This window comes from Polypterus senegalus, chromosome 17, assembly GCF_016835505.1.
Source record: "Polypterus senegalus isolate Bchr_013 chromosome 17, ASM1683550v1, whole genome shotgun sequence".
NCBI lineage: Eukaryota > Metazoa > Chordata > Cladistia > Polypteriformes > Polypteridae > Polypterus > Polypterus senegalus.
In genome coordinates this window covers 19,591,230-19,613,613 of record NC_053170.1, presented here as the reverse complement: position 1 = coordinate 19,613,613, position 22,384 = coordinate 19,591,230, and the positions used below count along the sequence as shown (strand labels likewise).

The 22,384-nt window shown below is 34.7% G+C and overlaps 1 protein-coding gene across 1 annotated transcript; it reads left to right on the top strand.

Annotated features, from left to right (window-relative positions):
* Positions 1-2,636: 2,636 nt before the first annotated feature.
* Positions 2,637-18,747, top strand: bmp8a (bone morphogenetic protein 8a). The gene is made up of 7 exons (XM_039740356.1): positions 2,637-3,778; positions 14,033-14,225; positions 14,309-14,493; positions 14,776-14,964; positions 15,169-15,248; positions 15,721-15,831; positions 17,750-18,747. The coding sequence occupies exons 1-7, from the start codon at positions 3,364-3,366 to the stop codon at positions 17,894-17,896; spliced, it is 1,320 nt and encodes a 439-aa protein (XP_039596290.1). The 5' UTR covers positions 2,637-3,363; the 3' UTR covers positions 17,897-18,747.
* The last annotated feature ends 3,637 nt before the right edge of the window (positions 18,748-22,384 follow it).

Here is a 22,384-nt window from a genome sequence, read left to right as displayed (position 1 = left end):
TGAACATCGTTTCCCAACTGTCTTGATAGATCTTCAGTGTTTAACATGCATCTCTATTGGGATCACAGTTACGCCTCTAGCAAATATTTGGTGGGAATACTAGTTATAGAATAAATTTATCTTTTATTTTTATCTCTAAATAATTTTAAAATATCAGAAGAATTTTGCTTTCTTTTTGGCATTACTGAGTTTTCTCTGTGATAAATTAAAAAAAAAACATACACACTATTACATGGTCCATGTTGGAGAATATTGTGGAACAATGTGTAAATTGTCAGTAATGCTGCCTAACAGCTTCAGAGTCCTCAATTTAATTCCTAGCTTGATCACTAAATGTGTGTGTGCAATTTCCATTTGCATAGTCCTTCCAAGTACTGGCGACTTGGAATTTTCCTCTCATACCATCAAAAATGTGCAAGCTAATGAAAGTAGCCCTGATGCATTTACTCAGATGTGTCAAGTATAGGGGTAGGTGTCTACCTTGCTCATTAGTCTCAGGATAGCTTCTGCCTTTGTGTTACCCTGTTGAGGAATGAGCAAGTTCAGTAAATTATTGAATGAATACTGAAACACAGTAAAATATGAAAAAGCTTTAAAGGTGTTGCACATCATATGATCGTTTTAATGGCAGATGCCACTGAATTTTTCATGTTGACTTTTCACATAAAATTATGGTGAGTAATTTGACTGTCTTATTTTTGTCCCATACACAATGTTACATTTTGCTGGTACATTATTTTCCCTAACCATTGTTTTCCCCAACCATTTACAGAAATGTGGCTGTTACAGCATAATGCAATTTATAGGCACTGTTTGCATAATTAAAATGAACTTTTAAAGACCTGTACAGTCAGTTTGTAAAACAATTGTGATAAAAGCATCTGTTAAGCAGATCAGAAGTATAAATATATAATATGGTAAAAATGTGTTGTATTTTTTACAAAAGAGAAAAGTTATACATTATTTCTCCTGGATGAAAGTCAGAAGAATGTGAAGATAGTCCAATACAAGACATACACTCACACACATCTTAAGTGTTACCAGTTAACTTAACCTAAACAACTTTAGGATGCAGAAGAAAACATAGAATAAAAGGAGAAAAGCCCATGTACACATATGGAGAACTTGCAAATATCTTCTTTTAATCAGAGTCCCCAAATAATGTATGCAACTTTTCATCCATTTAGGTTCAGCTGATTTATTTTTTTATCTCTTTTATGCTTAGGCAGGACTTTTTCAGTGTTTGATTTGTTTAAATTTATTGATTAATTTTATTAAATGTTACTATCTTAAGGCTTTGAATTGGATTGTTGTGTATGTTGTAAATCACCCTTTTCTTTTTTTAAATTGCTTCATACACAGGATAGCAAAAGTCATCATATAAACACTGTCTTTAATTAATTAAGATTTCCAAAATACATTGAGCAAAAAAGTAATTGTGAGATCAGTGTATTTTTATTAATTGACTCTTCAATTTTGCCCTACATTTGTCATATTATTTGCAGCTATATTTTTCTATACAAAATTACTAGAAAATTGAATGCAGCCTGGCAGCAAGCACTTGATATGGAGGTGGGACCAATACTTGCATAAGACATCAGTCCATCACAGTACATAAGTTACATAGACACACTGGCCTAATTATGGACTGACTATTAACCAAAAATAAATAAACTACAGCAGATAGATAAAACTCATGCAGAATAGAAATAATGCAGAGTATTAAAATACAGACAGCATAGAGTGCTTTCCATGACCCTAAAATTGAGACAATGGCTTTAGAAAATGGATAGACAGGTAGATCATAAAATGTACAGAAGGGTGGATGAAATTCTGTATTAAGAAGAAATGATGTTTTTGCATTTTTAAATGATAGTGAATATAATCAAGAAGTCAGACAAAGTAGTAGCTTTTCCATTTCTTGACGAAAAACAAGGTTACCACTAAATTACTTTAGCCTGCATTCACCAATGCCATGCAGTTTTCTAAGCCCCCTTAATCCAGAGCATGATTGTGTGGGTGGTTGTTTGGGGTTGGAGCTTATCCCATAGGGTGCAAGGCAGGAACAACCCCCTGGACAGGGTGCCTGTACATTGCAGAGTGAACACTCACAATCACACACTTACTAGGGCCAATTTAGCATCACCAGTTCACCTAACCTGCATGTCTTTGGACTGTAAAAGGAAACCGGAGCTCCCAGAGAAAACCCATGCAGACATGTGGAGAACAGGAAAACTCCACACAGGAAGAATTTGGAACACAAACCTTTGTCACCCTACTGTGAGCACTACCACTGTACCACAGTGCCACCCATATTCACCAATGCTTTCCACTTAATTTAATGCCCTACATTTACTTATTGCAGCTCACTTGCTTGTCACCCTATACAGTATATGTAATAGTTTACTATTATAATGCAAATCTTGGAAATTGTTAATAATTATTCACATTATGCAGAACTTAAAAGTGGCAGAAGACAATTTAACAAGATAACATTTTTCTTTGAGCTGGCAAGCAACAAATCATCAGAAAGAGGAAGGAGACAGGGAAGGGGGTGGATAACAGAGCTATAGAGTGGGCTAGAAATTCCGGCACAAAACGAGATTGCTTAATCTAAAGATAGAACTGGAAAGGAAAAGGAGGTAACGATGGTTAATGGCTGATGAAGAGGTGGAGACGGGTACGCTGAAGGAGAGAAGAGGCGGAGAAATTGCCACACGCAGAGGACGATTTAGTTGATTTAAAACTTGAAGAAATCACACGTATAATAAAGGATTGAGGATCACTGTTAAAGCTGAGAAATCTTAAAAGAACACAATCGCTGCTACTACTACTCAGCAAGGAGTAACTTTATTTCTTTAAACTACTGCGACGGATCTTCCTTTTAGATTGACTGGTAAGCTTCAACCACGATTGTTTTGCAGATATGAGCGGCTAAACTTATACAAAGAAACAAAGACAAACTTTACCTCGGCTTGTACATGATAAGCATCAGTCATTTGAAAGGCGCTTTGAAGTGCTAGAGTTTTAACTATTTTATGTCGCCAAAACGGCTTCAGTCGAAGAGGGCATTCATGCATTCAGGAGTTTTGGACTTGACATTGCGCTGGCACTGTACTCTCTAAGGGCGAACACGAGGACGCCAGTCTTCATTTTGCCAAGTTGTGCTAAAGTAGAAAAAAACGTTTTCACTTACAGTTTAACCAAATAGCAGCCTACGTGTGTCAGCAGGTCTACGTGAAGTGCTTGTAAGATTTTTATTTTTCCTTTTTGTAGTATGTTTTGCTTCTAAACCCAGCAACGCCACACGCTACACTAAAGTCGCGCGTGCCGCCCGGTAGCGCTTGTGTGAAGTGGCGCGCGATGCTACAGAAGGCGCGCAGGGCAACCTGTGAGAGCAGCGCGTTTGTTAGCGCGCGATTTATTCTGTTCGTACTCGCCGTTTTTTGGGATGCAGTCGATGGCAGCTTCATTCGGAGCAACCTACATTCGAGTTTCATCCACCGGCGTTTGAGCAATCGGGAAAAACGAGAGATGCAGCGGGAAATTCTTACCATTTTCGGATTACCTGGACGCCCCCGACCCCACCTGCCTGTCCGCCCGCCATCATCTGCCCCACTCTTCATGCTGGACCTGTATCACGCTGTTTCCGGGGATACGGACTATGAAATGACCGCGGGGGTCTCCCGGTCAGTGCAGACCACACTCAGCACGCAGAGCCCACCTCTCGGATCAGTCATTAGTGAGGCAGACACTGTCATGAGTTTCGTCAATGTAGGTGAGTGGATACCGGTTACAAGTGTAAACATGGACGTTTTTTAGTTAACGATTTTCTGTTGTTCACTTGGTTACGGAGATGCTACTTAAAATTCTTTTAACATATTTTGCATACGACCACACAGAGGACCCGAGTCCAGCCTGGCCGAATAAAGCAGCCGGAGAGAACCAAGTCTAGGAGTAATATTAATCTGTAGCAGGGCGTACTCACGTACCTCGCCACTCTAGATCAGTTCGGAGTCGAGAATTAACCAATAATTCATATATTTCAGATGTGGAAGGAAAGTGGCACTAAGTACATGGTTAAAAAGTAAAAAGCCTAGAGGATCCAGCTTTTTTAGCGACACTTCTAAAAAAAAGCGGGTTTAAAAGATGGATAGGGGGATGAATAAATATTTACCGGGTCGTAATTTAATCCCAATCCCATGATGGTTTGTGGCAACAGCGCTAACAACTGCGTCACCTAAATGCAAATGATTATTCTAATCATTGAATAATGAGAGTTAGGAAATAGGCTATTAGAAGTTAATGCAAATACAGCAGGGGGTTCTGCACAAGGGGCAATAACGTCAGTAACCTTTCAGCAAAAGTAAAGCTAAAACAATAAATTATTATTTTGTTGTTACAGTGACACAAAATAGTTATTTTATTTGAATTAAGAAATAAGTGGATTTTCTTCAAGAACTCCAGGTTTCTTATATTCCCAAACATGAGCAGTTCAGTTTGATTGGCAGCTCTAAATTGGCCAATTCTGAGTAACTATGCTCTGTGATGAATTGATAGGCAGTCCAGGATTGGTTCCTGTCTTGCATTCAATGCTGCAGAGAAGGATTCTGCTCCCATAACCCTGTATTGGAATAAGCAAATTCCAAAAAAGGTTGAATGGATGGATGGATGGGAATTTGAAATAAATATATTACATTATATGTTTCTATATCATTTGATTATTTTTGCCTTTTGTTATAAGCAAAAAAAAGAGCAGTATAAGGTGTGATACAGGGAATGTGACTGGAAAAATTATTTCCAGAAACATAAGTAGAGAAGGCCAAAGCATTAAGCTTTAGAGCATGTTGGAAATGCTTTCTATATTCTGAACAGTAGATGGAGAATGTAAGTCAGCTAGATTACATCATCCTTTTTAATACTGATATGTAGTGTGGATATATATACCAGAAATAATGTATATTAGTATTGCATCTAGACTGTTGTAGTACCTGTGTTTATTTGGGATTTGAATATAAAATGTCTATTTATTCTAAAAATTACCATAGTTAGGTGTGCTGAAGCATGTTATTTCCCATTGACATCAGTGTCTGATTTACTCAGACCATTTGTCTGTGTATAAACTGGAAAGGTATTTTGAATACTTCTTCAGGCTTGCATCTGATAAGAGAAAAGTTGTTATTATAGAATGATACAAATGAGATGTTGTTAAATTTTAGAATACATTCTTTTAATTTATTTACATAATTATTTCCCCATTTGCTGAACTTGCTTTGTCTGGACCTATACCATTAGCATCAGATGAGTGCAAGACTGTCTTTTGACACTGAAACACACATACCAACACTTATTCACAATTGGCCAATTCATTCTCAATACTGAAAACGTAACATTATATTCTTATATCATAACAAGAAATAGATTAAACTAATGGAAGATGTCCTCAGTAAAATGTAACATTAGAAAGAATAGGTCTATGGCACTCTCTAATTTTTAGGGTGCTGACTGTATGCAGTTTACCCTAAACAGAATGGTAGACTTGCTTAGATGTGGTTTTGTTCAGGCTTGTAATTAATACCCCTCCATCTTGGCTTCTTGTATTGGGGAAAATGTCCTACGAAATTTTATTCCCTTCTCATAGCAACATTTGTATGGTTGCTTAGATGAGTCTGCCATGACTCCCACTTAAAAACATATAACAAACTTGTGGTTAGTTATTTTCTTTTAAATGAAAAAACGGTTGTATTCCTACAAAGTGTTTGTTATTTTTAAATGTGAAATTTGACAGTGATGAACTATAATTTGAGATTACCAGTCAGAATGACTCTTAGTCTTGCACTGTCTCACCCTTCCCAGTGGTTCATTAGAACCAAGCTACAATATAAAGCAAACCAACTCATTGTAATATCAAAGGACATACCCAAACTGACATTTACTGTATACTTGCAGTTTAAAAAAAAATAAATATATATATACATATACTGTACATAACTTTGAAAAAAAATGATAAATTAAATGTATTCTTTTGTGATTAGTAAATTATTTCTAGATTGAGATGTGTGCTGAATGAATCATGTGCAGTATGCTTAAGGTAATGTCTTTTATGAATATTGTCCAGGCTAGTTTCCTTTGTTTTTCCATTACATTTCATATAAAATGAAAAGCTGCTGTTAGTGAATATTGAAACTGAAAATTAATTTACACTCTTCAATTTGTTTCTTTTTAATGAATTTATTTATCCTATACATTAGAATATGTCACTTGGAGTTGTGGTAACATTCAGTTCTTTTTTATGTTGTACATTTTATGTGACAACTTTATACACATTTAGAAATACAATTTCTTACATTCCACATAAATAAAGGACACTATCTGATGAAACCTGTTTACAAAGTACTTAGAAATATATTGGATGTGGCAGAGATTAGTACTGCTGCCTAAATGAACCTGAGGGCTTGACTGGAATCTTGGCTCATTCACTTCCTGTTTAAAATCCTCTTTAAAATCTGCACATTCTCTCCCTATCTGCACAAGTCTTTCTCCGGGCACTCCTATTTTCCATTCACATTCCAAAGATGTATGTGTGTTAGGTTAATTGGTTATCAGCCAAGATTTTTTTTACCTTATACCCAGTGCTGCCAGGGTAGGCTCCAGCTCCATGTGAAGTAAGTAAATGGCATGTTCAAGAATTTAATGGAATGCAATGGTGGTTTGATGTGGTGACCATCATTAGAAATATTATTGTCTCCTATCCACTCTGTAGATCTGTTCTAAGGTCAGAAATTCAGTCTTCATCACAGTCGCAATGATACCACAAGACTCCATAAACAAAGAAGATGGAAAATATTGACTACATTATACATATTACCTTTAAACAGACTACACCTGTGTGCTGTAGGAACAATAAGCTTTAATTTATATGCACTATTTCATGTTCAGAGTTACAGTATTACACAATACCTTAGAGTCAAGTATAATTTACAGTACATGAACAATACAGTGCCTCGAACACAATACAGTAATTCTAGACACACATAACAGAGCCTGAGTCGAAAGCTCTAGATTGTTATAAAAATATAATTTTTAGAAAGTAATATATAAGAACATGGTCATTGGTTTGGAATACATAGAAAGTGAGCTTTAATGATTTGCTTTCATAAAGATGAATGAAAGTTCAATTGTCTCTCATTTACTTCTCTTTAATTATTAATATATAGCTCATATATAACAAAGTATGTTAATAAAATGAATAATTTTTCATCTTGTTATGTTTGGAAATGTCATTATCCACTGTGAAGTATTTTCAGCTCTGTTAAGGTTGGACATGTCTTATTAGGCACACTGAATATTCTACTATACAAACTGCTGATCTAGTATAGAGTCACAATAAGCCAAATCACACCTGTGCTCACCCATATTGGGTCAAATTAGATTAATCATTTACCCCAAGCAAGTGTCTTTGAACAGCTGGGGAAATCCACATTAACAAGTGGAAAGCAGGCAAACTCCAAACAAAAAGAGTTCCACTTGTAAATCAGACCAGTTTCAAAGTGCTGAGATGCAGGAGCAATACTCACTATGCCACCATGCCACCTAAAACACTGAAGAATTTCCTTATATTCTTTTAGTTTCATTTAACAATTAGAAATGTGCCAAAGATAACTAAATACTAGATAAACAGTACGGCAGATACAGTATTCATAGAACCTTTAAATTATTTAATTGAGAGTTTTATAAGATTTTCATACTTTTATAAGAATCATTCAAAGCATGATCAATAATAATTGCTGCATATAAACTGTAGTCATAGAATATACTGCCATTTAGCAATTTAATGCTGTATTTTTCTTTGGCTATTTCCTAAACTATGTACACATCAGTGTTTATTCATTACCTTGAACTAAAGCGTAAAGAAATATATTTAATTTTCTTAAATGCCATTTCTGACTCACCACTCCAGTCAAAATATGTCTTTGAAGTACTTGCATGACATCCTTATATAAATGAATTTAAGCATTCCTGAGGCTCTCAATTACCATTTAAAAAAACTGTCCCTAACATTGAATTTAGTTTGGAACTATCTACATAGACTTACCCAGCTTATTCTTTTTCATATTAATTTCCTGCTGTTTTGAATAAGTTACACTGGTCAAAATTGTAAATGGGATTGTATTTTAAAACTGAACATATGTTATAAAGGAATAGCAAACATGTTGAACTTCACACTTGTATTAACTGATTCATTGAAGTCTACTGTTATTAATAGCAATTCCAGAAAATATATTTTGAAAATACTGCAGTGAAAATCTTTAGTGATATACCATTTAATATATTTTTTTTGGTTTTCCTGATGATTTGAGTGCATGTTAATAGTAAATATTAAAGTTAAACTAAGAAAAATATGAACTACAGTAAGAATATGATTGCAATAAAAATGTGGAATTTGATGCATTAGCTTCTTGATCAGTTCAGGCAGAGTAATAACCACCCTCTTAAGAGATTTTTCCCCATTAATTACATTTACTTACATTAATCAGTGAACTAAGCTTCAATTGATGTTTTTAATTTTTGGACTGTGTGAAGATTTAGTAAAATTAGGTTAAAAGATCAATATGGTTAAACTTACATGTTATTTAAAATAAAATAAGACAAGTATAACTAGTTTTATAGTGATTGTGGTTGGTTGTAATAAAAGTACAGCCTTAGGCTTCAGGAAATACTACTGTACCTCAGTGTCTAGTATTTGATTTTCTCACTGTGATTTTATCTGTTTAATTTGCTAATTATATACTAAATGCCCATTTTACTATCATTATGGTTGTTCTTTTCTGATTTTTTTTTTTGTGGGAAATTTAAGCGCAAACGGAAATGGGCAGATTGTAAACTCATTTAATTATGCTATTGGAATATAAGCATACTGTAAGTCACTAAGTACATTTAGCCAACAAATTATTCAACAAATGTGTCAAAAAATGCTACTGGGGTTCCTTCATACCTACGACAACATACCTTTACAGTACAGTACAACATAAAGTACAGTACTGTGATGGTTCTTTTATCATTAGCTAAGTCAGAAGTTTTTTTTTTCCTTCATTTCTGTACCTATTGGAGAAGGGGGTTGTTGCTGTTGTTATTTCTTATAATATATCTAGTTTTCTAAAGTACAATCTATCTATTTATCTGTCTATCATAAATGTATTTTGTGTGGAAGTATTAAAAAAACCAATCGGCAGATGTGTAACAAAAATGTTCCTTGGAAAATATCCATCCTATAAAAATATTTATTTTTTCTTGTTGGCCCATTACTCAATAGAATTCTGTTTCCTTGTTGAGAGAAAATATTTACTTTGGTTTTTCTTTTCATTTTGTGGGTCGGTTGGGCTCTTGCCTGAAAAAAGTGCATTTATTCATTATTTGTGTATGTGCATCAAAGAGTTAGAACAAGCTTGGATTTGTTTCTGTGGTGCATGTAAATGAGACAATGATTTTTTTGAAATATAACTGTCAGGCTTATGCAGAATGAGAAAAATTATCAAATTTTAAAAATTAATTTTTTTTGGTCCAACTAAAACCCCTAAAGACGGACAGTTTTTCAAAAGGTTTACAAAAAGGTTTTTGTGGTCTTTTGAAGTAGTTCTGACATTAAAATGGAATGCTTAGCTATAATTCACAACACACAAGAAAAATTTACCGATTTTATAGCATGTATGAAATTTATTTTATTAGGAGCAGTGTGTCATGCTTACTCTATTCAAAACATTGCTTTTCTACAATATGAAAGAAAATTTATTTTGATTGTTCTCTAATTCCATTTAATGCAAGTATATGTATTTATTCCTGAAATGTTATTTAATTGCTAAATAATAATAAAGATTATAGAATTTGTATTTGCCTTGGCATGGCAGTAGTAGAGTTTACAATAGTGACTACCATACCAGGCTCACTTACTGGCATATTTTAGTCTGTCTCATCTGTGGGTGTTCTGTAAATTATCTTGCATGTTTTTTGTAGATATTTAAAAGCAGTAGGTCTGAGTTTATCATAGGCTTTCCTAAAGCTAGCAATCATACCCTTTGGGTGTTCTTTACCCAACAAGTCCTGTTGGTATTACACATCTTGATCAAATAGGCTTACATTTTGTTCCCAGCAGCATCATCTTGTTTATGTCAGTTTTAATGGGCCAGCTCTACTGTATAGTTTGCATGTCAAAATGTACTTATATAATGCTGTTTTGTGTTAAATGGTAGAGCATTGTTTTTATTAATAATAATAAGATTATTGCTTTTACTTAAGCAGTTTAATGCTTAAGGTAAAGTTTAAAGTAGTGATGGAAATGTCATTTGAAATTTACAAAAATAGCAAACAAGAAGAAAGCAATTATATACTGTATGCCACAAGAATGTGGATATTTCATTTGTTTATTTCAACTTTTCAATCCATTACAGTTGTTCTTTAACCTAGTCTTTACAAATACCTAGCTGTTGAAGATACAAATAATCTTTTATATCCCATTTGTCATACTATATAGCAGGATTCCATCAGTTTGTTAACTAGTAAAATTGAATTTATTATTGTTTGAGCGAGCTAGGTCACTAAGGTTGTAATCAAGCTTTTTAGGAAAATGTCATCATATATCTGTTCCACAGACATTGGACTCTGAGTACTACTTTAATTATGGGATGTAGTGTAATTGTATGGTGAGCATGCATTTTCTGAAAACAAAGATCATACAAAAGTAGAGAACACTCTAAAAAAACATATACTGTATAAAATTTGTAAAATGCAGTCGTTAATATTGGAATCATAAAATGTACTTGAGAAAACTATGTTTTATTGAAATCTCTTATCCACAGTCAGAATACATAAGAAAATCTCAAGTGATTGCTAGATTTCTTTCCCAGATAAAGTATTTGCACAATGTGATTTACCAAAATAACTCTTCATTTATTTTTGTCTTTGTTTGTTTTCATATTTCAAAGCAACATTTAATAAAATATGTGCCATCACTACTTAAAACAGTTCTAGATGCAAAAAGCTGCAAAAACAAAAGTACTGTGCTTGGAAGAGAATACAAGCCTTGTAGGAGTTCTGGAGTAGACGTTTGTAAAGTACAATATGGTGTAGTTAATATTACACGTTGGCTGTAATTGTCAGGAAATTACACAATTGTAATTCAAGTTTTGAATGAACTACGCTCTTAGAGCTTATTATTTAGTGGATGTAGTTAAAAAGATTTAATTACACTCCTGAATGTACATAACATTTTCAAACCTGCATACTCCAATACAGTGTAGCAAAAACAAACTGAAATAGGGTGCCAGCCCACTACAGGGACAACTCATACACTCACCTGCGGCAACATGCACATTGGACTAATTGGAATCACAAATTAACCTAACCTACATGATTTTATGATGTAGAAGGAAAACAGGAGAAGCCAGAGTAAAACTCAGGCAGACAATTAGAATAATCTTCAGACTCCACATAGCCAATGTCTCTGCACAGGATTTAAACCCAAGATGCAAGATCTGTGGAGTGTAAACAAAATATTGGCTGATTGTGACTAGATTGCCTTCTTCAGAGCTTGCTTCAGATGTGCAAAGATGTTATGAAGTATGAATAACAGGGTGTCTTCAACAATCCTTGTGTCTGGATCTGTATAGTTTTTAAACTGTATTTGTATTTTTATTATTGTTGTTTTTTTCTTGTTCATTATTTATCCTTAATTCTACTGTACACTTATGTGTGACTTCATCACTAGCACCATTTTGTATGTTGTTATAATGCAACGCATTCCTGGGGTCCATGGCTAAGCATGCATGAGGGTATGGCTGTATGTGCACTGGGGTATGACTATGTGCAAATTACATCACAGCAGCCATCATCTATAAAGCCACATTAGCAAATAATTTTTTTTCCAAACTTTCTATTAAAACAATGGAATGACTCCTTGCAAAAGAAAGTTAATTTCCATAGCAATCATTATATTTATCTATATAAAGTTTTCTGGATTGAATTGGCCTCTTTTTTTCTATGAATTTACTTACTCTTGTGTTTTGTTTGCCTATTTCTGTCACTTGCCACTTACCCCGGCCTATCTTTCTGCTCAATTCTGTGCCTTCTAAACTCGCCACTCACAACATAGCACTCTGGCAATTGCTTCCCTTCATAACCACTTTAGCGCATAACACTTTTCTGCTCTATAGGCAAACTAGTTTCAATCTAAAATGCCTGGAAACAGATGTTTTAATATAACATTCTCAAACCCTCTCTGTTCAAAACACTTCATTGGTTCTGAGGTTAAGATCATTCATTGCTGTTGGTCTGTTTTTTTCTTGGGAATAAAGCCAATCACTGATGTTTTCCAGAGGTCAGGGAGTACTCTACTATTTACTGACCATTGAAACGGCTTCTAAAAAGGGTATACAAAATGTCTTGTGCATTCTCATTTTATCCGAGCTTTTACTGGTTTTACATTGTATTCCAACAGCATTACCTGTTATATCCATATCTGCAGCAGGTAGAATAAGTCATGTATAAATGTGCAACTAGACTTATAGTTTCCTAAAAAATTCACATGATGACATAAACATTTTTGATGAATATCAAATAAAATAGGTTTTGTAATGTATTCTTGCTATTGACATTTAGGAAAGAATGAATTGGATCCCTGTATGTTAAAATAAGGAATGGCAAATTAATAAGTGAATGTGCAACAAAACTAATCCTATGCAAAGCTACATAAAATAAATACAAGACATTCATATGACTTTGAAAAACTATGGTGACTTCATTTTAATTTTTTAAGTTATTTAATTTTTTTTTTAATTTGAGCTCAAATAAACCTGTTCTTAAAGAAACAGCAAATTAATTGGGGTTTACCTTTTCATTAACAGATGAATAAATACTGATTATCATTTACTTATTGAACAATAAAATGTTTTATTAAATTTTAAATAAACTACAAAGCACTGTGCTGATGAAAGGCTTTCATAACAAAACATTCTTCCCGAATTCATTTTAATGACACACTATGATTATTACTATTTAGTCTAGCAGGCAGTGTTAGTGCAATCCTAGACACATCACAGACAACACAATCAGTTTTTGATTTGCTGCACTCCCTTTGTTGCAAAATTCAATATAAGAATATTGATAAAGATAGACAATCAAGGGATGGAGCTGAACTTACAAATCAAAAACTAATCAGTTTTCTAATGTCTCAAATCTGTGAACACCACTAAAACCATCTTTATATTAAAGTGTAAACAAAATATGCAAGCTATAAATAAAAGGAAAGGTAGCATATTGTAATCTAAAATAGGTAACACGGGAAATGATAGTTGCCAACTGCACCATTAAATTGTTCTTAATTTATTTTTAATACATACTGTATATTATGTTGTCAGAAATATAAAATTTGTTTTCACATATACATGAATGATCACATAGTTAAAAATTCAGCATTACCTGTGTGTATTTATACCCACTAACTCCCAAAAATGTAGTAGTCCAACAGCATGTTTTATAGTGACACTATGAAGTGAGGTTTCCTGCCAAACCACAAACAGCTAAATGACAGAGAGTGAGGTGCAGCTCACATGTGGAGCAAATTAAAGACTACACTGAAACTACCATAGTTTGGAAAAATAAAGCTTACTGGGCTTCTAAAAATAAGCCACATACCTTGCAATTAGCAGAAAGATTTCAAGAAAGCACTTAAATGCAGCTTTATTAGGAAAGATGAAGGGTTCTATAATTATTGACAGACTCTTCTGTTAAAGTTAATTAGACTCATGTTGGGATAACCAGACCTCCTTGGACACCAAGTCACGTGCCAAAAGCTACAACAATCTTCCAAAATGAAATAAACTCAGGAGATTTAAATTGGATGATGTGGTGACAGCAAACCTCTTGGGTGTTCTGTGCTATTTATGGGTTTCTTTATCAAACTGAAGAAATATATGCCTGGCATAATATGATCTGTGCACTGTGCCGTGTCACAAACCAATTCAAATATTGTCTTCCTCAGTGGAACAGGAACAGGACTTCCTACACCCAAGACCATACTGGAAGGAGTTTCGATTTGATTTAACACCAATACCACAGGGTGAAGCCGTCACTGCTGCGGAGTTCCGCATATATAAGGCTCGTAGTTTTGGCCCCAACAGTAATAGGACCCTGCACATCAGTGTATATGAGATTATTAAAGAACATGAAAAAAGGTGAGATGTAAGGCAGAAAGGTAATACACTTAACAGTGGGAAAAAATCAACTATAACTTTATAATGCTTTTTCTGTATAATAGGGAATCTGACCTAGTACTTCTGGACCTTCAGTCTGCACAAGCGAAGGAAGAAGGCTGGTTGGTTTTTGATGTTACCACTGCCAGTAACCGCTGGCTTCTAAAGCCAAGCAGCAACTTGGGTTTGAGGTTGTATGTGGAAACTGAAGAGGATACTTCACCAGATAATGCTTTCAGGCGGACAAACAGTGAGTCACGTAATTCTTATGCTGAAAATGTTGGTCCTTTATTGTAAATATTGTATTCTATACTTCCATAAACTGTATTATAATAATGAACATATCACAATGCAACTCTAAATATATAGAACAGAAAGATTAAAACAAGTATGACATAAATCATCTGAATATTCTTTTCCTTTCCCAGACCTAAAGAAAAACAAAAATAATGATATTGCCTTGATGCATAAATTTTAAAATCAGAAGTTGAAAAATATTGCAAAAAAAATGTAAGACTTTTCTATCCCACAGATCGCAGCTTGGAACCTAGCTTTGCAGGCCTTGTTGGCCGCAAGGGGCCTCGCTCTAAACAGCCTTTCATGGTGACATTTTTCCGTGCCAATCAGACTCCAGTTCGTGCACCTCGTGCAACACGAAATAACAAGAAAAAACTGAAGATCTATGACCTGCCACACCCCAATAGACTGCCTGGGTTGTTTGGTATGTGTGTGTGTGTGTGTGTGTGTGTGTGAGGGGGTTTGGGGGTTGAGTGACTAGGATCTTTGCTTTTTGTTTCTTTGAAAAAAGGATGGAAGCTGAATGCTTCCAGTATTTTTTAGATTTTAATTGCCTTAAATATAATTTAAATAGGTTTATAAATAAAATTGCTTCAGTACTGATTTTTTACATCTTTATTAACCATAGATCACAATCACATTACTGAAGAACGTCAAGCTTGTAAGAGACACGAACTTTATGTTAGCTTTAATGATTTAGGATGGAAGGTAACTAGCTCTTTTTGAATACATTTTATTTATTATATGTATGAATCATTTTATTAGATAGTGTAAAAATGTATTATAACAATGAAAAAAATATACTTAAAACTAATATCAGAGAAATCACAAAATGCTGAAATTTAATTAATGGTATTTGAGCTGGCACTTTAAAAAGCAAATTAAGAATGATATAAGTAAAATTTAAGAATAAACACAAAATGTTAAGTTTTTTTTTTAATACCTATTAAGGAAGTGGATTATCAAATGCTGTTTAGCTCCATCTCTCCATCCACTTTCTAAACATGTTTATGCGATTGCATCTATTTGAAAAAACAATTACTCCCATTATAGCTTGAAGTATATGATTTTTACATTTAGAAAATCTAATTGATGAATTGCATGTGCACAAAGTAACAAATTATCTTCTTTGATTTGTGTACTGTTGTATACTTTAAATAATTCAAATTCTTAAATGCAGGATTGGGTTATTGCGCCCCAAGGGTACTCAGCATATTACTGTGATGGAGAATGTACATATCCTTTGGGCTCCTGTATGAATGCAACAAATCATGCTATCATGCAGCTTGTGGTAAGTGTATCTTCAGTTAAGTACACAGAAAATCTATGTTTTATTTCCCAATAGCAATTTCATACATTATTAGACATGATCTAAATTAGTTAATGTATACTTAAGCTATGGTGTGGTATTTATTATGGTTTTGAGCTGCATTACTACATTATTCACAATCTGCATTTTTCTACTGGGGGACTCCAAAGTTCCAAAATTCAAGTTTTGTCAAAAGAATAAACCATTTTTTTTAGTAGTCTTCAAATATATGAACCCCATAGCTAAGTTAAGCTATGAAATTTCTTTTTTTTTTTTCCTTCTTACTCACTGGTATGATAAACCCATACTAATGATATGTGGTTCAACTCATCTTTATGTCAACTTACATAAGATGCTGAGCTTTTTAGGCTTTAATACAATGTTTGGCCCTCTAAACCTGAAGCATTCTCATTTTTATGACTTCTATGACCATATTTTGCAAATGAAAATACACCTTTATTATAAAGAGTAATCCAATAGGACAGTGTTTCCCAACCTCGGTCCTAAGAGCACACTGTGGCTGCAGGTTTTTGTTCCAACCAGATCCCTAATCAGTGACAACACCTGATAACAATGATCTCATTTAATCAGCTGGTATTATTTTTCTTTTATTCTACATTCAGAAAAGCATAGCAGCATGATTTTTTTACATTTATAAGAGTTACAGACTTAGCAGAAATATTTCTGCTTTAAATACTTAACTCTCTTTTGTTGATTCCATTATATTTTGCCCTTTCCGTGTGCTGCTTTTCCACTTCGTTGTATCTTATTAATGACAATTAAAAATGAGCAGAGCAGACACGCCGGAAAACAACACTGAATAATCAAAGGCTACAAGTACTTTAGTATCAGAACCACTAATTAGTAAATAATGAATTAATTAAACAATTAGAACACCTAGAAAAGTAAAATGAAAATCAAGATGAAAATATTGTTAAAAAGAAAAAAATACATTATTCTCATATAACTGCTTGGTACATTTTAATATATATATGTATATATATATATATATATATTACCAAACTTAGTTTTCTAATTTCTATATTGTTCCCAAAACACAGAACTTGGGAAATAACACATCACTTAATTAGCCCAGGAGTCCAATTAAAAACAGAAGCTGGTTGAAACAAAAACCTGCAGCTACAGTGTGCTCTTAGGACCGAGGTTGGGAAACACTGCAATAGGTGTCTTCAGCAAAAATTATGAGAAGGACTTGGATAAGAGGGGTCAAAAGTTACTTCTTTTCATAAAACTTGATCATATAGGCATGCAGGGTGTCAATTTACACTATGTCGAGGTTGCTGATCACATTTTTTAGATTTGATTCTTTACTGGTGGTCCAAGCCCCCTAAAAGCCAGTCCCAGAAGGTTGAAAATGACAAATTTCAAACATGATTATGTGGGGTAGACTATTTCAAGGTCAGTGATTATGAATATGATGGTTTCTTTTTTTTTTTTCAATTTTTCATCTTTTGCTGGAGGTGTAGCTCTCTATGGGTCTCAATCAGAGGGTGTAAACTGACATATTTATCTTCCAATTGACAATATTTAGACTTTAAACGTTTAAACTGAAGGACACATTTTAATATTTCAAATATATGATGCAAGTATTCTTGTTTATTATGTACTTTTATTATGTAATTTATGCACTCATGAAGTAAATCATTACATTTGTTACAAACACCCTAAATTAGATTGGCTTACACTAATTTAGGCTTTTTGTTTTTTAACTTGAGGTAAGGCCTCTTGACTGTTTGTTTCTTAATATCTTTGTGAGTTTTTTTGTTCTGTTTAAATAAAATGCTTCTGGTTTCTGAAAATTCAGAGGAATTATGCATATTTAATTGCAGTTGCAAAGGAGTGCTACTCTGTCTTTGATCTTCTTTCCTTTTTTTAACAGGTTCACATGATGAAACCAGAAGTACCAAAGGCATGTTGTGCCCCAACAAAACTCAGCCCTATCTCTGTGCTGTTCTATGATGACAATAACAATGTAATTCTAAAAAAGCATCGTAACATGGTGGTAAAGGCTTGTGGCTGTCACTGACACAAATTAGACTTTTGCTGGCACAGTCTGCTCCCTTGGAAAGTTGAAGTATAAGAGACCTGTGTTAACCAGTTTTACTTAGCTATACTGAAAGTTGATTATCTGTGAGTGAAGAAATAACACTCTTGTAATCTGTTCTGTTACATTCGTGCTCACAGGCCTACATAAAAAATCTCTCTAGCCATTTATTAGAACATAGTACTAGCTATTATAAAACTAAACATTAAATGTTTTCAAAAACAGCTTACTTCTGAATGGCCTATGAGTTAGTGCCTTTTGCTTGGAAATTCAAATAATGGTACATTCAGATTTACTGTCATTAAAATGATTTGCTCTTTTTACTTGATTAGTAAACTAAAGCATTAGTTTTGCATTTTACTGGACATTTGTGACTACTGCAAGAGCAGAAACATTTCATATTTGTGTAAATTGTAATCAGACACATTTTTTAAATATTTGTAAATATCAGTGAAGAAGTATTAAATATATCCCACAAAAAGAACATGTATGTAAGAAATTAATTAAACAATTAATTGCCAAATACTACCTTAGAAAACTGGTTTGATGAAGACTAGGAGACCAATGAAGCCTACAGATACTGGTGGTTGAGACTCCTAATACCCTCAAGGAATGATGATTCTGGATATCCCTGTAAATTGTATCAGAAGCATGGAATTATAAAATATCTATTACAAATATTTTACATGAGGACACTCACTAAAAGGTACATTCATGATCTGTAAGTTATATTTTAGTATAAATAGTTGTATATTTTCAATTAAGTGTTTAATAATTGTTCAATAAAACATTTTATGCCAGCACCAATCAAAAACATGAATGTTTTTTTTTTTTTTAAGAGAAGGCAGCATTGGACTCTTCACCTGTCAATTAAATGAAAAACATTTTTTTATATATATATAAAAGTGTATGAGTTATAAAATTTATGGAGAATTGCAATATTTATTTGCTGATAGTGAGTGAGAGTGAATCAGTTTTGTACATTATGTGAAAGCGTTCAAACAAACAATTTAAATATAACAAGTTTTCATATGAATAATATATATTCATTTCATACACAGTATTTCATGGCATCTAGTGTTGCTGGGATTGGAACTGGCTTGACATCAACCTGAACTGGGTATGTGTTTAGAAAATGTTAAAGGACTGAATCTAAAATATTAAAAAAAATTTCACATTAAAATCTATTATCTGCCAGTTGCATGTGATATCCACTGTTAATTATGGTTCTCCCAAATATCACATGTTGGAAAAAAAAAAACTTAACCTGAAACTTTGATTGTTGAGCTGATAGGGCAGAGAGCATACACATGGACAAGATAATTTACAAGCATAAGTACAGATTACAGTGAGCTCCTGAATGTAGAGCATAAAACCTAATGAGGCATTCATACAATACAGCATAGCAACAAAGATGTCAGTATAACAACGAAGCAGTGATGTAAGTTTAGTGACGTGATGAGCTAACACTTAGAAAACGAATTTAGATGTAGAGAAGTACAGAGAGTCATACATAAGCAAAAGGAACATTAATTATACAGTAAATGCAAAATAGGCAGTGCTGACCTATAGAAAACAACCTCTGAAAATGATTACAGTTTTACATTGACACCAGACTCTAGTCAAAGTTCAGAAGCAATTACAAAAGTAAATACACTGCATTGTATAAACAGCTGAATATAAATCAAGAGATGTTATGCTCAGAGCCTATAAAGCTTTAGTAACACATTGTATTGTGATAGAAAGGCATCGTATGATGATTATTTTATTAACTGTTCAAATTCAAAATAATGAACTATGAATTAAATCTGCTGTATAATAAGATTTCTTTGAAATTCTCTCTTCAACCAAAGGTTTCATTTTTTGATATTTTGGAAAATTTAAGACTTTATTTTTGGCCGTAGCAAGCCACTGACTTGCAGTCAGGTAAAATACAATACAGTTTACAATACAATACAGTTTATTTTTGTATAGCCCAAAATCACACAGGAAGTGCCGCAATGGGCTTTAACAGGCCCTGCCTCTTGACAGCCCCCCAGCCTTGACTCTCTAAGAAGACAAGGAAAAACTCCCAAAAAAACCTTGTAGGGAAAATGGAAGAAACCTTGGGAAAGGCAATTCAAAGAGAGACCCCTTTCCAGGTAGGTTGGGTGTGCAGTGGGTGTCAAAAGAAGGGGGTCAATACAATACAATACAATACAATACACAGAACAGAATAAATCCTCAATACGGCATAAAAATAAAAACTTTAGAAGTACGGAGCAGAATTTAACAGTAGATGATATCATATAATAAGATTTGGATATTTTTAGAGTCCTGGAGACCTCATCCATCAAGCTGCCTCCCCCATTTGGCCATTCCACGGCTAAAACAGTGCTGGGCCAGCCAATCCAATGAAAGGACCCCTCTTTCCCATGATTGCTGTGATCCTCCATCAGGGATGACTTTACCACAGGCAGGCAAAACAACTTAGCAGGTGGGCCGTGGCACCAAGTGCCACATTTGAGTACCGAGAGGAGAAATAGAATAGGTGAAGGTTAGTATTCAGTTATAACTGTCATGTTACTTATAAAGGTAAAACTTGTGTACGCACAAAAAGAGATTTGAAATATGCCTATACCACTTTACAAGTAAAAGCTGGGATTTCTAAAAGAAAACATGATGGAACTGTTTTCCTGGCAACTCTGAGCCATCTGTATGCAACATTTTGAAGAAACTGGGAAATGATGACACCCTTGATCAATTAGAGAAGTTAAGCCAAACCAGTTAAATGACAGCTTCTAAATATAATAATTCATATCTTAATGTGTGTTGATAGGACTAACATATTAAAGCCCAAAAGTGATGAATATGAAGGTCAGACTAGATTTTAGTTCCATTTTAAAAGGGCCAATGCTGTGTATGTGCACTAAAGCACCTTTTTGATTTTTTGTCAGTTTATATTGGCTAATATATATTCTTTATATCCCCCCAAAGTTACTGGATGTGATGGCCGGCTTGTGCACTGGTATGGTACTATGAGTGTTGGTGCACAGTGGAGGCAGAACTTCTGCGTTTTTCCCAGTTGATTCTGGGGTTCATCAGGGATGTGTTCTGCTCCTATTGTGTTCAATGCTTTCATGGACTGGGTGTTGGGCAGGGTCGTGGGGTCCACTGGCTGTGGGGCATCTGCTGATGAAGAGAGATTCACCAATCTTGACTTTGCCAATGATGCTGTGATTTTCGTGGAGTCGGTGGAAGCTCTGATCGGGCTCTCAGGAGACTGAGCGAGGAGTCTGTATATTAGGGCTTGCAAGTGTCCTGAATAAAAACCAAGATACAGGCCTTTAATGACCTCTTGGGCACAGCCATCAGCCGTGTGTCTGTCTGAGAGTGAATGTTGGCCACATCGAGAGGTTTACTTACCTTGGCAGCGACATTCGTGTCTCTTTTGACTCATCCTATGAAGTCAGTAGACAAATTGGGAGAGCATATGGGGTGGGGTCATTAGGTTGCTGAAAAGGGGTGTGTGGAGCTCCCGATATCTGCAAAATGATGAGGTCTTTAGAGTCCTGGTGCTTCCTGTTTTGCTATATGGTTGTGAGACATGGATGCTATCCAGTGACCTGAGACGGAGACTGGACTCCTTTGGTACTGTGTCTCTTTGGAGAATCCTTGGGTAAGGCTGGTTTGACGTTGTGTTGAACAAGAGGTTGCTCATGGAGTCCCGAATGAGGCACTTTACCTGCATTTTGAGGGAGCATCAATTACAGCACTATGGCCATGTGGCGCAATTCCCTGGATCACGGGTGATCTGGCTCGCAGGATACTAATTGCTAAAGACCCAAGTGGCTGGTCAAGGCCAAGGGGACCCCAATGTAATACCTGGCTGTGGCAGATAGATGATCATTTCCAGAAGGTGAGACTGGTCCACATGTCTGACTGTGGGGTTTACAACCAGGATATCAAGCTGTTTCGTCATGTGGTGGGTATGGCAATGTGCTGTACCAGTACATGCTCCCAAACCTTATATCGGCTACCTGTTGTCACTTCTCAGGACTTCTTAAAAACCAAAACACAACAAAAACATATGTGATTTACTCCTTGTGTGCAGAAAGCTATACATTTCATGCCCAACAGGATATATAATGGTTTGACACAACATGGCTTGTTTGGAACTGCTTGAAACTATACAGATTGTCATATTTGAAGGGAACAAGCTTTTAGAGTCTTGCAGAAAAATGATGTCTGGACTATGACAGTACTCACAGCTTAATAAAGTCACCTAGCAAGAATGACGCTGCTTTTCTTAACTGTAAGCAGTTACATTCCATTAATAGTCAAGACATCTGATATGCCAAGATGAGACTGAAAAGCATTGTGACTCAGCAGTCAGGGTCAACCAATGATTTATTTACTTAGAAGCAAAGTTGTGCTAGCAGAGGACATGCTCACGGTGCTGCTATATGTGATGGCTGACTTGTTGGTAAG

Bases quoted from the DNA above. Each gene is read 5' to 3' on its own strand.
- bmp8a (XM_039740356.1), top strand. From the start codon at position 3,364: ATGCTACAGAAGGCGCGCAGGGCAACCTGTGAGAGCAGCGCGTTTGTT. The intron at 14,226-14,308 runs GTGAGATGTAAG...TCTGTATAATAG, and splicing joins ATTAAAGAACATGAAAAAAG to GGAATCTGACCTAGTACTTC. The intron at 14,494-14,775 runs GTGAGTCACGTA...TCTATCCCACAG, and splicing joins TGCTTTCAGGCGGACAAACA to ATCGCAGCTTGGAACCTAGC.